General features: G+C 46.6%; 1 protein-coding gene across 5 annotated transcripts in view; it reads left to right on the top strand.

Moving 5' to 3' along the window:
- Positions 1–17,227, top strand: part of LOC123989564 (protein Hook homolog 3-like) — a 73,941-nt gene that overhangs the window by 37,117 nt on the left and 19,597 nt on the right. For all 5 annotated transcript variants that reach the window (XR_006830569.1, XR_006830570.1, XR_006830568.1 and 2 more), the window contains 6 exons: positions 3,614–3,754; positions 4,422–4,623; positions 5,278–5,388; positions 6,846–6,930; positions 10,365–10,434; positions 16,700–16,840. Coding sequence is in view for 2 of the 5 variants with exons in the window: in XM_046290678.1 (XP_046146634.1) it covers positions 3,614–3,754; positions 4,422–4,623; positions 5,278–5,388; positions 6,846–6,930; positions 10,365–10,434; positions 16,700–16,840 (750 nt within the window). In the remaining 3 variants the exon portion in view is untranslated. The remainder of the gene's footprint in view (positions 1–3,613; positions 3,755–4,421; positions 4,624–5,277; positions 5,389–6,845; positions 6,931–10,364; positions 10,435–16,699; positions 16,841–17,227) is intronic.

Genomic DNA, 17,227 nt, shown 5'->3' with positions numbered 1-17,227 from the left:
AGCAGTGCGGAGCGCCTCCGTGATACAGAGGAGAGCAGTCTCAGTTGAATGACTAGTCTTGAAACCTGACTGATTTGGATCAAGAAGGTCATTCAGAGATAGCGGGAGAGCTGGCCAAGGACAGCACGTTCAAGAGTTTTGGAGAGAAAAGAAAGAAGGGATACTGGTCTGTAATTGTTGACATCGGAGGGATCGAGTGTAGGTTTTTTCAGAAGGGGTGCAACTCTCGCTCTCTTGAAGACGGAAGGGACGTAGCCAACAGTCAGGGATGAGTTGATGAGCGAGGTGAGGTAAGGGAGAAGGTCTCCGGAAATGGTCTGGAGAAGAGAGGAGGGGATAGGGTCAGCGGGCAGGTTGTTGGGCGGCCGGCCGTCACAAGACGCAAGATTTCATCTGGAGAGAGAGGGGAGAAGAGGTCAGAGCACAGGGTAGGGCAGTGTGAGCAGAACCAGCAGTGTCGTTTGACTTAGCAAACGAGGATCGGATGTCGTCGACCTTCTTTTCAAAATGGTTGACGAAGTCATCTGCAGAGAGGGAGGAGGGGGGAGGGGGCGGAGGATTCAGGAGAGAGGAGAAGGTGGCAAAGAGCTTCCTAGGGTTAGAGGCAGCAGCTTGGAATTTAGCGTGGTAGAAAGTGGCTTTAGCAGCAGAGACAGAGGAGGAAAATGTAGAGAGGAGGGAGTGAAAGGATGCCAGGTCCGCAGGGAGGCGAGTTTTCCTCCATTTCCGCTCGGCTGCCCGGAGCCCTGTTCTGTGAGCTCGCAATGAGTCATCGAGCCACGGAGCGGGAGGGGAGGACCGAGCCGGCCTGGAGGATAGGGGACATAGAGAGTCAAGGGATGCAGAGAGGGAGGAGAGGAGGGTTGAGGAGGCAGAATCAGGAGATAGGTGGGAGAAGGTTTGAGCGGAGGGAAGAGATGATAGGATGGAAGAGGAGAGAGTAGCGGGGGAGAGAGAGCGAAGGTTGGGACGGCGCGATACCATCCGAGTAGGGGCAGTGTGGGAGGTGTTGGATGAGAGCGAGAGGGAAAAGGATACAAGGCAGTGGTCGGAGACTTGGAGGAGTTGCAATGAGGTTAGTGGAAGAACAGCATCTAGTAAAGATGAGGTCGAGCGTATTGCCTGCCTTGTGAGTAGGGGGGAAGGTGAGAGGGTGAGGTCAGAGGAGAGGAGTGGAAAGGAGGCAGAGAGGAAAGAGTCAAAGGTAGACGTGGGGAGGTTAAAGTCGCCCAGAACTGTGAGAGGTGAGCCGTCCTCAGGAAAGGAGCTTATCAAGGCATCAAGCTCATTGATGAACTCTCCGAGGGAACCTGGAGGGCGATAAATGATAAGGATGTTAAGCTTGAAAGGGCTAGTAACTGTGACAGCATGGAATTCAAAGGAGGCGATAGACAGATGGGTAAGGGGAGAAAGAGAGAATGACCACTTGGGAGAGATGAGGATCCCGGTGCCACCACCCCGCTGACCAGACGCTCTCGGGGTGTGCGAGAACACGTGGGCGGACGAAGAGAGCAGTAGGAGTAGCAGTGTTGTCTGTGGTGATCCATGTTTCCGTCAGGGCCAAGAAGTCGAGGGACTGGAGGGAGGCATAGGCTGAGATGAACTCTGCCTTGTTGACCGCAGATTGGCAGTTCCAGAGGCTACCGGAGACCTGGAACTCCACGTGGGTCGTGCGCGCTGGGACCACCAAAGTAGGGTGGCCGCGGCCACGCGGTGAGGAGCGTTTGTATGGTCTGTGCAGAGGAGAGAACAGGGATAAACCGACACATAGTTGACAGGCTACAGAAGAGGCTACGCTAATGCAAAGGAGATTGGAATGACAAGTGGACTACACGTCTCGAATGTTCAGAAAGTTAAGCTACGTAGCAAGAATCTTATTGACTAAAATGATTAAAATGATACAGTACTGCTGAAGTAGGCTAGCTGGCAGTGGCTGCGTTGTTGACACTACACTAATCAAGTCGTTCCGTTGAGTGTAATAGTTTCTGCAGTGTTGCTATTCGGGGGCTAGCAGGCTAGCTAGCAGTGTTGTTTACGTTACGTTGCGTTAAAAGAACGACAATAGATGGCTAGCGAACCTAGAAAATCGCTCTAGACTACACAATTATCTTTGATACAAAGACGGCTATGTAGCTAGCTAAGTAGCTAGCTACGATCAAACAAATCAAACCGTTGTACTGTAATGAAAATGAAGTGAAAATGTGATACAACCTGTGAATGCGACCGGGTAGTTGAGTTCTATACAGAAGACGTTGGCTAGCGTTGGCTAGCTGTTGGCTAGCTAGCAGAGTCACCTACGTTAAGGACGACAAATAGCTGGCTAGCTAACCTCGGTAAATTAAGATAATCACTCTAAGACTACACACTCTAAACCTAAACAACACAATTATCTTGGATACGATGATACGATGATACGAAGACAGCAAAGACAGCTATGTAGCTAGCTAACACTAAACTAATCAAGTCGTTCAGTTGAGTGTAACAGTTTCTCCAGTGCAGCTAATCAGTGGACGTTAGCTAGCTGGCTAGTGAAGACTACGTTAGGACGGCGAAATACGATAATTACGCAATTATCTTTGATACAAAGACGGCTATGTAGCTAGCTGAGAAGAAATTGCTAAGATAAGACAAATCAAACCGTTGTGATATAATGAAATATAATGAAAAAGTTATACTACCCGTTATACTACCCGTTGGAGCGACGTGCAGATGCGACCACTCGCTCCAACCGGAACCGGAACTCCATCACCACGGTGTCTGGTTCACCACAGTGTCTGGTTCACCACGGTGTCTGGTTCACCACAGTGTCTGGTTCACCACGGTGTCTGGTTCACCACAGGACCCTGGGCCATCACCACAGTGTCTGGTTCACCACGGTGTCTGGTTCACCACGGTGTCTGGTTCACCACGGTGTCTGGTTCACCACGGTGTCTGGTTCACCACGGTGTCTGGTTCACCACAGGACCCTGGGCCATCACCACAGTGTCTGGTTCACCACGGTGTCTGGTTCACCACGGTGTCTGGTTCACCACAGTGTCTGGTTTCACCACGGTGTCTGGTTCACCACAGTGTCTGGTTCACCACGGTGTCTGGTTCACCACAGTGTCTGGTTCACCACGGTGTCTGGTTCACCACAGGACCCTGGGCCATCACCACGGTGTCTGGTTCACCACAGGACCCTGGGCCATCACTGAGAGAGTCACTGGGAGACTATGGCAGTGTTTCCCAAACGGGGGGTTGTACGTTTTGATTTTTACTCAAAGATTGATGATAATTTCAATCAGCTGTGTAGTGAAAGGGGCAAAAAAACAAAACGTGCACCCCTGCATCCCAGGACCGAGTTTGGGAAACACTGGACTATGGGTTTGGGCACTCGTCCATAATAGGCCATTGTCCATCTGGGGCATTTTCTGTGGCTCCTGGTACCCCCACGGACCAACTGAGCACAACGTCCTCAAACAACCTCAAAATGTAAACTTCGTCAGCTCGAAATGTCAAGTTGAAGTTTTTGAGGCACTGAGTGACCTGTGAGTTTGTGTATCTGTCATCAGTTGTGGTTTCAGTTTGGACTGAGGTGTACGTTTCTCTCTCTCTCTCTCTGGGGTGTCTGCAGGCTGGAGGCAGCGAAGGATGATTATCGTATCCACTGTGAGGAGTTGGAGAAGGAGCTGACAGAGCTGAGAGGGCAGAATGAAGAGCTCACCTCCCTGGCTGACGAGGCCCAGACACTGAAGGACGAAATGGATGTACTCAGGTAGGAACTACACCCTAACCCCTACATGCTAGACCCTAACCCCTACACCTTAACGACCCTACACCGTAACCCCCTTCACCTTAACCCCCTTCACCCTAACCCCTCCACCCTACCCCCTACTTTCTAACCTCCTTCACCATAACCCCTACACCATAACATCTACACCCTACACCCTAACCCCCCTACACCCTAACCCCTACCCCCTACACCCTAACCCCTCTACATCCTAACCCTCCTACACCCTAACCCCTACACCCTAACCCCCCTACACCCTAACCCCTACACCCTAACCTCTACACCCTAACCTCTACACCCTAACCTCTACACCCTAACCTCTACACCCTAACCTCTACACCCTAACCTCTACACTCTAACCTCTACACCCTAACCCCCCTAACCCCTACACCCTAACCTCTACACCCTAACCCCCTAACCCCTACACCCTAACCCCCCCTACACCCTAACCCCTACACTCAAATCCAATCGGAATTTCAGTTTTAATTTGGAATTGACCCCGAGCAAGGTAACGCTCAAGAACGAGTTGACCCAGCTAGCAAGCATGTCGTGGTTCACTAGTGGTCTGCCATTGACATAGTTGTCAGCCCACTGGCAGCGCTACAACGTCTTGTATAGACACACACCCTTAGCTCGTGTTTGTGTCACACAGACACTCGTCAGACAAGGTGTCCAAGCTGGAGGTCATGGTGGAGTCGTATAAAAAGAAGCTGGAGGACCTGGGAGATCTGAGGAGACAGGTCAAACTGTTGGAGGAGAAGAACACTCTGTACATGCAGAACACTGTCAGTCTGGAGGAAGAAGTACGCAAGGCCAACACCACGAGAGGACAGCTGGAGTCCTACAAGAGACAGGTATGGATAGAGACCGAACACCACTACACACACAGAGAGATGGGTATGGGTAGAGACCGAACACCACTACACACACACAGAGACCGGTATGGTAGAGACCGAACACCACTACACACCACTACAAACACACAGAGACCGGTATGGGTAGAGACCGAACACCACTACACACCACTACAAACACACAGACAGGTATGGATAGAGACTGAACACCACTACAAACACACAGAGAGAGACGGGTGTGGATAGAGACTGAACACCACTACAAACACACAGAGAGACGGGTATGGATAGAGACTGAACACCACTACAAACACACAGAGAGACGGGTATGGATAGAGACTGAACACCACTACAAACACACACAGAGACAGGTATGGATAGAGACTGAACACCACTACACACCACTACAAACACACAGAGAGATGGGTATGGATAGAGACTGAACACCACTACACACCACTACAAACACACAGAGAGACGGGTATGGATAGAGACCGAACACCACTACAAACACACAGAGAGATGGGTATGGATAGAGACCGAACACCACTACACACACACAGAGAGATGAGTGTGGATAGAGACTGAACACCACTACACACCACTACAAACACACAGAGAGACAGGTTAACATACTGTCCTTGTTGTCCCCAGGTGGTAGAGCTGCAGAACAAGCTGTCTGAGGAGTCCAAAAAGACAGACAAGATGGAGTTTGAATACAAGAGACTCAAGGAGAAGGTGGACTCTCTACAGAAAGAAAAGGATGTAGGTGTTACAATGGTTCATTTCACTTTACAGTCCTGTACAGAACTACAGGTTGACTTTACAGTCCTGTACAGAACTACAGGTTGACTTTACAGTCCTGTACAGAACTACAGGTTAACTTTACAGTCCTGTAAAGAACTACAGGTTAACTTTACAGTCCTGTACAGAACTACAGGTTGACTTTACAGTCCTGTACAGAACTACAGGTTGACTTTACAGTACTGTACAGAACTACAGGTTGACTTTACAGTACTGTACAGAACTACAGGTTGACTTTCACTTTACAGTACTGTACAGAACTACAGGTTGACTTTCACTTTACAGTACTGTACAGAACTACAGGTTGACTTTACAGTCCTGTACAGAATTACAGATTGACTTTACAGTCCTGTACAGAACTACAGGTTGACTTTACAGTCCTGTACAGAACTACAGGTTGACTTTCACTTTACAGTACTGTACAGAACTACAGGTTGACTTTCACTTTACAGTACTGTACAGAACTACAGGTTGACTTTCACTTTACAGTACTGTACAGAACTACAGGTTGACTTTACAGTCCTGTACAGAACTACAGGTTGACTTTACAGTCCTGTACAGAACTACAGGTTGACTTTACAGTCCTGTACAGAACTACAGGTTGACTTTACAGTCCTGTACAGAACTACAGGTTGACTTTACAGTCCTGTACAGAACTACAGGTTGACTTTACAGTCCTGTACAGAACTACAGGTTGACTTTACAGTACTGTACAGAACTACAGGTTGACTTTACAGTCCTGTACAGAACTACATGTTGACTTTACAGTCCTGTACAGAACTACAGGTTGACTTTACAGTCCTGTACAGAACTACAGGTTGACTTTACAGTCCTGTACAGAACTACAGGTTGACTTTACAGTCCTGTACAGAACTACAGGTTGACTTTACAGTCCTGTACAGAACTACAGGTTGACTTTACAGTCCTGTACAGAACTACAGGTTGACTTTACAGTCCTGTACAGAACTACAGGTTGACTTTACAGTCCTGTACAGAACTACAGGTTGACTTTACAGTCCTGTACAGAACTACAGGTTGACTTTACAGTCCTGTACAGAACTACAGGTTGACTTTACAGTCCTGTACAGAACTACAGGTTGACTTTACAGTCCTGTACAGAACTACAGGTTGACTTTACAGTCCTGTACAGAACTACAGGTTGACTTTACAGTCCTGTACAGAACTACAGGTTGACTTTACAGTCCTGTACAGAACTACAGGTTGACTTTACAGTCCTGTACAGAACTACAGGTTGACTTTACAGTACTGTACTTCAGTACTACTCTAATTCCAGAACTACAGGTCAACATGGTCTTTCCATTGTCAACCAGTCATCTGTGATACCGGAAGTAGAGCATAAACAGGAAGCAATCCGTCACAACAGATCTCTCTCTCTCTATCTATCCACCCCCCTCCAGCGGATGAGGTCAGAGAGAGACTCCCTAAAGGAGACCATTGAGGAGCTGCGTTTTGTTGAGGCTCAGGAAGGACAACTGTCTACAGGTAACAGTCACAGACACTCCTGCTCTTTACAGTACTGTACACAACTACAGTGCCTCTCGTCTTAGTATGTTCATGTCCCTCTAGTCTTAGTATGTTCATGTCCCTACAGTGTCTCTAGTCTTAGTATGTTCATGTCCCTACAGTGTCTCTAGTCTTAGTATGTTCATGTCCCTACAGTGTCTCTAGTCTTAGTATGTTCATGTCCCTACAGTGCCTCTAGTCTTAGTATGTTCATGTCCCTACAGTGTCTCTAGTCTTAGTATGTTCATGTCCCTACAGTGCCTCTAGTCTTAGTATGTTCATGTCCCTACAGTGTCTCTAGTCTTAGTATGTTCATGTCCCTACAGTGTCTCTAGTCTTAGTATGTTCATGTCCCTACAGTGCCTCTAGTCTTAGTATGTTCATGTCCCTACAGTGTCTCTAGTCTTAGTATGTTCATGTCCCTACAGTGTCTCTAGTCTTAGTATGTTCATGTCCCTACAGTGTCTCTAGTCTTAGTATGTTCATGTCCCTACAGTGTCTCTAGTCTTAGTATGTTCATGTCCCTACAGTGTCTCTAGTCTTAGTATGTTCATGTCCCTACAGTGTCTCTAGTCTTAGTATGTTCATGTCCCTCTAGTCTTAGTATGTTCATGTCCCTACAGTGCCTCTAGTCTTAGTATGTTCATGTCCCTCTAGTCTTAGTATGTTCATGTCCCTACAGTGCCTCTAGTCTTAGTATGTTCATGTCCCTCTAGTCTTAGTATGTTCATGTCCCTACAGTGCCTCTAGTCTTAGTATGTTCATGTCCCTACAGTGTCTCTAGTCTTAGTATGTTCATGTCCCTACAGTGTCTCTAGTCTTAGTATGTTCATGTCCCTACAGTGTCTCTAGTCTTAGTATGTTCATGTCCCTACAGTGCCTCTAGTCTTAGTATGTTCATGTCCCTACAGTGTCTCTAGTCTTAGTATGTTCATGTCCCTACCTCTAGTCTTAGTATGTTCATGTCCCTACAGTGCCTCTAGTCTTAGTATGTTCATGTCCCTACAGTGTCTCTAGTCTTAGTATGTTCATGTCCCTCTAGTCTTAGTATGTTCATGTCCCTCTAGTCTTAGTATGTTCATGTCCCTACAGTGTCTCTAGTCTTAGTATGTTCATGTCCCTACAGTGTCTCTAGTCTTAGTATGTTCATGTCCCTACAGTGTCTCTAGTCTTAGTATGTTCATGTCCCTCAGTGTCTCTAGTCATGTGTCTCTAGTCTTAGTATGTTCATGTCCCTACAGTGTCTCTAGTCTTAGTATGTTCATGTCCCTACAGTGTCTCTAGTCTTAGTATGTTCATGTCCCTACAGTGTCTCTAGTCTTAGTATGTTCATGTCCCTACAGTGTCTCTAGTCTTAGTATGTTCATGTCCCTACAGTGCCTCTAGTCTTAGTATGTTCATGTCCCTACAGTGTCTCTAGTCTTAGTATGTTCATGTCCCTCTAGTCTTAGTATGTTCATGTCCCTCTAGTCTTAGTATGTCTCTAGTCTTAGTGTTCATGTCCCTAGTGCCTCTAGTCTTAGTATGTTCATGTCCCTACAGTGTCTCTAGTCTTAGTATGTTCATGTCCCTCTAGTCTTAGTATGTTCATGTCCCTACAGTGTCTCTAGTCTTAGTATGTTCATGTCCCTACAGTGTCTCTAGTCTTAGTATGTTCATGTCCCTACAGTGCCTCTAGTCTTAGTATGTTCATGTCCCTACAGTGCCTCTAGTCTTAGTATGTTCATGTCCCTACAGTGCCTCTAGTCTTAGTATGTTCATGTCCCTACAGTGTCTCTAGTCTTAGTATGTTCATGTCCCTACAGTGCCTCTAGTCTTAGTATGTTCATGTCCCTACAGTGCCTCTAGTCTTAGTATGTTCATGTCCCTACAGTGTCTCTAGTCTTAGTATGTTCATGTCCCTACAGTGCCTCTAGTCTTAGTATGTTCATGTCCCTACAGTGCCTCTAGTCTTAGTATGTTCATGTCCCTACAGTGCCTCTAGTCATGTTCATGTCCCTACAGTGTCTCTAGTCTTAGTATGTTCATGTCCCTACAGTGCCTCTAGTCTTAGTATGTTCATGTCCCTACAGTGCCTCTAGTCTTAGTATGTTCATGTCCCTACAGTGTCTCTAGTCTTAGTATGTTCATGTCCCTACAGTGTCTCTAGTCTTAGTATGTTCATGTCCCTACAGTGTCTCTAGTCTTAGTATGTTCATGTCCCTACAGTGTCTCTAGTCTTAGTATGTTCATGTCCCTACAGTGTCTCTAGTCTTAGTATGTTCATGTCCCTACAGTGTCTCTAGTCTTAGTATGTTCATGTCCCTACAGTGTCTCTAGTCTTAGTATGTTCATGTCCCTACAGTGTCTCTAGTCTTAGTATGTTCATGTCCCTACAGTGTCTCTAGTCTTAGTATGTTCATGTCCCTACAGTGTCTCTAGTCTTAGTATGTTCATGTCCCTACAGTGCCTCTAGTCTTAGTATGTTCATGTCCCTACAGTGTCTCTAGTCTTAGTATGTTCATGTCCCTACAGTGCCTCTAGTCTTAGTATGTTCATGTCCCTACAGTGTCTCTAGTCTTAGTATGTTCATGTCCCTACAGTGTCTCTAGTCTTAGTATGTTCATGTCCCTACAGTGTCTCTAGTCTTAGTATGTTCATGTCCCTACAGTGCCTCTAGTCTTAGTATGTTCATGTCCCTACAGTGTCTCTAGTCTTAGTATGTTCATGTCCCTGTGCCTCTAGTCTTAGTATGTTCATGTCCCTACAGTGTCTCTAGTCTTAGTATGTTCATGTCCCTACAGTGTCTCTAGTCTTAGTATGTTCATGTCCCTACAGTGTCTCTAGTCTTAGTATGTTCATGTCCCTACAGTGTCTCTAGTCTTAGTATGTTCATGTCCCTACAGTGCCTCTAGTCTTAGTATGTTCATGTCCCTCTAGTCTTAGTATGTTCATGTCCCTCTAGTCTTAGTATGTTCATGTCCCTACAGTGTCTCTAGTCTTAGTATGTTCATGTCCCTACAGTGTCTCTAGTCTTAGTATGTTCATGTCCCTACAGTGTCTCTAGTCTTAGTATGTTCATGTCCCTCTAGTCTTAGTATGTTCATGTCCCTACAGTGTCTCTAGTCTTAGTATGTTCATGTCCCTACAGTGCCTCTAGTCTTAGTATGTTCATGTCCCTACAGTGTCTCTAGTCTTAGTATGTTCATGTCCCTACAGTGTCTCTAGTCTTAGTATGTTCATGTCCCTACAGTGCCTCTAGTCTTAGTATGTTCATGTCCCTCTAGTCTTAGTATGTTCATGTCCCTACAGTGCCTCTAGTCTTAGTATGTTCATGTCCCTACAGTGTCTCTAGTCTTAGTATGTTCATGTCCCTACAGTGCCTCTAGTCTTAGTATGTGATTGTGTCTAACATAACATCTTTGTTTCTCCAGGCATGGTTCCACTGGACAGTAACGAGGGCTCTGATTCGCTGGCGGCAGAGATCGTCACCCCAGAGATCCGGTATGATTGGTTGAGTTCCCAGAAATCTATCATTTTTCTGTTGTGTTGAACTCTGATGTGTTATCTGCTGTCATCAAATCAAATCAAATCAAATTTATTTATATAGCCCTTCGTACGTCAGCTGATATCTCAAAGTGCTGTACAGAAACCCAGCCTAAAACCCCAAACAGCAAACAATGCAGGTGTAAAAGCACGGTGGCTAGGAAAAACTCCCTAGAAAGGCCAAAACCTAGGAAGAAACCTAGAGAGGAACCGGGCTATGTGGGGTGGCCAGTCCTCTTCTGGCTGTGCCGGGTAGAGATTATAACAGAACATGACCAAGATGTTCAAATGTTCATAAATGACCAGCATGGTCAAATAATAATAAGGCAGAACAGTTGAAACTGGAGCAGCAGCACAGTCAGGTGGACTGGGGACAGCAAGGAGCCATCATGTCAGGTAGTCCTGGGGCACGGTCCTAGGGCTCAGGTCCTCCGAGAGAGAGAAAGAAAGAGAGAATTAGAGAGAGCATATGTGGGGTGGCCAGTCCTCTTCCGGCTGTGCCGGGTGGAGATTATAACAGAACGTGGCCAAGATGTTCAAATGTTCATAAATGACCAGCATGGTTGAATAATAGTAAGGCAGAACAGTTGAAACTGATTTGATTTGATTTGATTTGATTTATCTGCTGTCATACTTTCTAAACATTTCAAAGATTAGTACTTTCCGTTTCCGTTAAAATACGCTAAACCGATTAGACCTTTCTCTTCTTCTCTGACCGCTTCCCCTCTGGTCGGTTTGACATTCTCCGCTCTGCTCGACACAGCCAGATACACAACGTGACCAAAAGTATGTGGACACCTGCTCATCCATTATCTCATTCCAAAATCGTGTGCGCTGATATGGAGCTGGTCCCCCCCCCCTTTGCTGGCTATAACAGCCTCTCTTCTGAGAAGGCTTTCCACTAGATTTTGGAATATTACTGTGGGGGTCTTCCTAGACGTTTCCACTTCACAATAACAGCACCTACTGTTGACCGGGGAAGCTCTAGCAGGGCAGAAATTTGACTTACTGACTTGGAAAGGTGGCATCCTATGACTGTGCCACATTGAACGTCACTGAGCTCTTCAGTCTGCCATTTTACTGCCAATGTTTGTCTATGGAGATTGCATGGCGGTGTGCTCGATTTTCTACACCAGTCAGCAACAGGTGTGGCTGATATAGCCACATTTACTCATTTGAAGGGGTGTCCACATACTTTTGTCTAAAGAGTGTACAATTCATGAATATCACAAAGAATTGATCAAGAAGTTTAAGTCAACACTTGATTAGTTTCTGGTGCAGCTTGAATCATTTAGTCCCTTGTGTACCTTCAATGCCTTTCTTTTTGTGCTCTGTGGAAGGCTGACGAATAGCCTGGTTGGGTAATGTACTATAATAGACTGATGAGTGGCCTGGCAGGGTAATGTATTATAATATACTGATGAGTGGCCTGGTTGGGTAATGTACTATAGACTGATGCGTGGCCTGGCTGGGTAATGTACTATAATAGACTGATGAGTGGCCTGGCTGGGTAATGTACTATAATAGACTGATGAGTGGTCTGGCAGGGTAATGTATTATAATATACTGATGAGTGGCCTGGTTGGGTAATGTACTATAGACTGATGCGTGGCCTGGCTGGGTAATGTACTATAGACTGATGCGGTGCCTGGCAGGGTAATGTACTATAGACTGATGAGTGGTCTGGCTGGGTAATTAATGTACTACAGACTGATGAATAGCCTGGCTGGGTAATGTACTATAGACTGAGTGGCCTGGCTGGGTAATGTACTATAGACTGATGAGTGGCCTGGCTGGGTAATGTACTATAGACTGATGCGGTGCCTGGCAGGGTAATGTACTATAGACTGATGAGTGGCCTGGCTGGGTAATTCATGTACTATAGACTGATGAGTGGTCTGGCTGGGTAATGTACTATATACTGATGAGTGGCCTGGTTGGGTAATGTACTATAGACTGATGCGTGGCCTGGCTGGGTAATGTACTATAATAGACTGATGAGTGGCCTGGCTGGGTAATGTACTATAATAGACTGATGAGTGGTCTGGCAGGGTAATGTATTATAATATACTGATGAGTGGCCTGGTTGGGTAATGTACTATAGACTGATGCGTGGCCTGGCTGGGTAATGTACTATAGACTGATGCGGTGCCTGGCAGGGTAATGTACTATAGACTGATGAGTGGCCTGGCTGGGTAATTCATGTACTATAGACTGATGAGTGGTCTGGCTGGGTAATGTACTATAATAGACTGATGAGTGGCCTGGCTGGGTAATGTACTATAGACTGATGAGTGGCCTGGCTGGGTAATGTACTATAGACTGATGCGGTGCCTGGCAGGGTAATGTACTATAGACTGATGAGTGGTCTGGCTGGGTAATGTACTACAGACTGATGAGTGGCCTGGCTGGGTAATGTACTATAGACTGATGCGGTGCCTGGCAGGGTAATGTACTATAGACTGATGAGTGGCCTGGCTGGGTAATTCATGTACTATAGACTGATGAGTGGTCTGGCTGGGTAATGTACTATAGACTGATGAGTGGCCTGGCTGAGTAATGTACTATAATAGACTGAGTGGCCTGGTTGGGTAATTAATGTACTATAGACTGATGAGTGGCCTGGCTGGGTAATACTATAGACTATAGCCTGGCTGGGTAATGTACTATAGACTGATGGTGCCTGGCTGGGTAATGTACTACAGACTGATGAGTGGCCTGGCTGGGTAATGTACTATAGACTCATGAGTGGCCTGGCTGGGTAATGTACTATAGACTGATGAGTGGCCTGGCTGGGTAATTAATGTACTACAGACTGATGAGTGGCCTGGCTGGGTAATGTACTATAGACTGATGAGTGGCCTGGCTGGGTAATGTACTATAGACTGATGAGGTGCCTGGCTGGGTAATGTACTGTGGGATGAGAGTTATTCTTGTTAGTTATGTAATAATGTTCAGTATGTCACCAGATCCTTCAGAGTTACATCAGCTCTGTTTTAGCTGCTTTCCAAGGAATAACATTCCCTGCTGCAGCTAGTGTTAGCGTAGCATAGTTCAGTCTAGTGGCTGGTAACACAGCTAGCGTTAGCGTAGCATAGCTTAGTCTAGTGGCTGGAAACACTGTTTGCAGTGAAACCTTGAAATCAGCCCTTGCCTTGACAGGAAGCCAGTGTAGGGAGGCTAGCACTGGAGTAATATGATGGTTTGGATCTAGTCAAGATTCTAGCAGCCGTGTTTAGCACTAACTGAAGTTTATTTAGTACATTATCCGGGTAGCCGGAAAATAGAGCATTGCAGTAGTCTAATCTAGAAGTAACAAAAGCATGGATTAATTTTTCTGCATCATTTTTAGACTAAAAGGTTCTGATTTTCACAATGTTATGAAGAAAAAAGCTCCTCTTCAAATATTTTGTAAATGTTCGTCAAAAAGAGTGTACAACCGTCGAGATTAATTGTCAGATCAAATCAAATGTATTTATATAGCCCTTCGTACATCAGCTGATATCTCAAAGTGCTGTACAGAAACCCAGCCTAAAACTCCAAACAGCAAGCAATGCAGGTGTAGAAGCACGGTGGCTAGGAAAAACTCCCTAGAAAGGCCAAAACCTAGGAAGAAACCTAGAGAGGAACCAGGCTATGTGGGGTGGCCAGTCCTCTTCTGGCTGTGCCGGGTGGAGATTATAACAGAACATGGCCAAGATGTTCAAATGTTCATAAATGACCAGCATAGTCGAATAACAATAAGGCAGAACAGTTGAAACTGGAGCAGCAGCACAGTCAGGTGGACCGGGAACAGCAAGGAGTCATCATGTCAGGTAGTCCTGGGGCATGGTCCTAGGGCTCAGGTCAGTTGAAACTGGAGCAGCAGCATGGCCAGGTGGACTGGGGACAGCAAGGAGTCATCATGTCAGGTAGTCCTGGGGCATGGTCCTAGGGCTCAGGTCCTCCGAGAGAGAGAGAGAGAGAAAGAAAGGAGAGAATTAGAGAACGCACACTTAGATTCACACAGGACACCGAATAGGACAGGAGAAGTACTCCAGATATAACAAACTGACCCTAGCCCCCCGACACATAAACTACTGCAGCATAAATACTGGAGGCTGAGACAGGAGGGGACAGGAGACACTGTGGCCCCATCCGAGGACACCCCCGGACAGGGCCAAACAGGAAGGATATAACCCCACCCACTTTGCCAAAGCACAGCCCCCACACCACTAGAGGGATATCTTCAACCACCAACTTACCATCCTGAGACAAGGCTGAGTATAGCCCACAAAGATCCACAAAGATTTACATTTACATTTAAGTCATTTAGCAGACGCTCTTATCCAGAGCGACTTACAAATTGGTGCATTCACCTTATGACATCCAGTGGAACAGTCACTTTACAATAGTGCATCTAAATCTTAAAGGGGGGGATACTTATCCTATCCTAGGTATTCCTTAAAGAGGTGGGGTTTCAGGTGTCTCCGGAAGGTGGTGATTGACTCCGCTGTCCTGGCGTCGTGAGGGAGTTTGTTCCACCATTGGGGGGCCAGAGCAGCGAACAGTTTTGACTGGGCTGAGCGGGAGCTGTACTTCCTCAGTGGTAGGGAGGCGAGCAGGCCAGAGGTGGATGAACGCAGTGCCCTTGTTTGGGTGTAGGGCCTGATCAGAGCCTGGAGGTACTGAGGTGCCGTTCCCCTCACAGCTCCGTAGGCAAGCACCATGGTCTTGTAGCGGATGCGAGCTTCAACTGGAAGCCAGTGGAGAGAACGGAGGAGCGGGGTGACGTGAGAGAACTTGGGAAGGTTGAACACCAGACGGGCTGCGGCGTTCTGGATGAGTTGAAGGGGTTTAATGGCACAGGCAGGGAGCCCAGCCAACAGCGAGTTGCAGTAATCCAGACGGGAGATGACAAGTGCCTGGATTAGGACCTGCGCCGCTTCCTGTGTGAGGCAGGGTCGTACTCTGCGGATGTTGTAGAGCATGAACCTACAGGAACGGGCCACCGCCTTGATGTTAGTTGAGAACGACAGGGTGTTGTCAAGGATCACACCAAGGTTCTTAGCGCTCTGGGAGGAGGACACAATGGAGTTGTCAACCGTGATGGCGAGATCATGGAACGGGCAGTCCTTCCCCGGGAGGAAGAGCAGCTCCGTCTTGCCGAGGTTCAGCTTGAGGTGGTGATCCGTCATCCACACTGATATGTCTGCCAGACATGCAGAGATGCGATTCGCCACCTGGTCATCAGAAGGGGGAAAGGAGAAGATTAATTGTGTGTCGTCTGCATAGCAATGATAGGAGAGACCATGTGAGGTTATGACAGAGCCAAGTGACTTGGTGTATAGCGAGAATAGGAGAGGGCCTAGAACAGAGCCCTGGGGGACACCAGTGGTGAGAGCGCGTGGTGAGGAGACAGATTCTCGCCACGCCACCTGGTAGGAGCGACCTGTCAGGTAGGACGCAATCCAAGCGTGGGCCGCGCCGGAGATGCCCAACTCGGAGAGGGTGGATCTCCGCCACGGCACAGCCCAAGGGGGGGGGGGGGGGGCAACCCAGACAGGATGACAACAACAGTGAATCAACCCACTCAGGGGACGCACCCCACTGTTTCTTGGGACCTAGAATTATCATCTCTGTTTTGTCAGAGTTTAAAAGTAAAACATTTGCTGCTGTCTATTTCCTTATGTCTGAAACACTTCCAGGTTAGGCAATTTTGGGGCTTCACCATGTTTCATCTGCACAACAATGAATGTTGACATTGTGTTTCCGAATGACATCACCAAGAGTTAGAATATATAGTGAAAACAGTAGTGGTCCTAAAACAGAACCTTGAGGAACACTGAAACTTACAATTGATTTGTCAGAGGACAAACCATCCACAGAGACAAACTGATATCTTTCAGACAGATCAGATCTAAACCAGGCAGGAACTTGTCCGTGTAGACAAATTATGGTTCCTAACTAGGCATGTTAGGGCCTAACTAGGCGTGTTAGGGCCTAACTAGGCGTGTTAGGGCCTAACTAGGCGTGTTAGGGCCTAACTAGGCGTGTTAGGGCCTAACTAGGCGTGTTAGGGCCTAACTAGGCGTGTTAGGGCCTAACTAGGCGTGTTAGGGCCTAACTAGGCGTGTTAGGGCCTAACTAGGCGTGTTAGGGCCTAACTAGGCGTGTTAGGGCCTAACTAAACTGATTTAATCCCATTTCTACATGGGAATCTGTCCCTGTGTTTTGTTCCCAGAGAGAAGCTGATCAGACTGCAGCATGAGAACAACATGCTGAAGCTGGCCCAGGAGGGTTCTGATAATGAGAAGATCGCTCTGCTGCAGAGTTTACTGGAGGACGCAAACAGTAGGAAGAACGAACTGGAGACAGAAAACAGGTGCACACTACACACTACACACTATACACTATATAGTACACACTATACACTACATTTACATTTAAGTAATTTAGCAGACGCTCTTATCCAGAGCGACTTACACACTATACACTATATATACTATACACTACACACTACACACTATACACTATATAGTACACACTATACACTATATAGTACACACTATACACTATACACTATACACTATACACTACACACTATACACTATACACTACACACTATATAGTACACACTATACACACTATACACTACACACTATACACTATATAGTACACACTATATAGTACACACTATATACACTATACACTACACACTATACACTATACACTACACACTATATAGTACACACTATACACACTATACACT

Source organism: Oncorhynchus gorbuscha, linkage group LG11 (genome assembly GCF_021184085.1).
Source record: "Oncorhynchus gorbuscha isolate QuinsamMale2020 ecotype Even-year linkage group LG11, OgorEven_v1.0, whole genome shotgun sequence".
NCBI lineage: Eukaryota > Metazoa > Chordata > Actinopteri > Salmoniformes > Salmonidae > Oncorhynchus > Oncorhynchus gorbuscha.
Note: the sequence above shows the minus strand (reverse complement) of the source record. Positions and strands in the feature narration are given on the sequence as shown.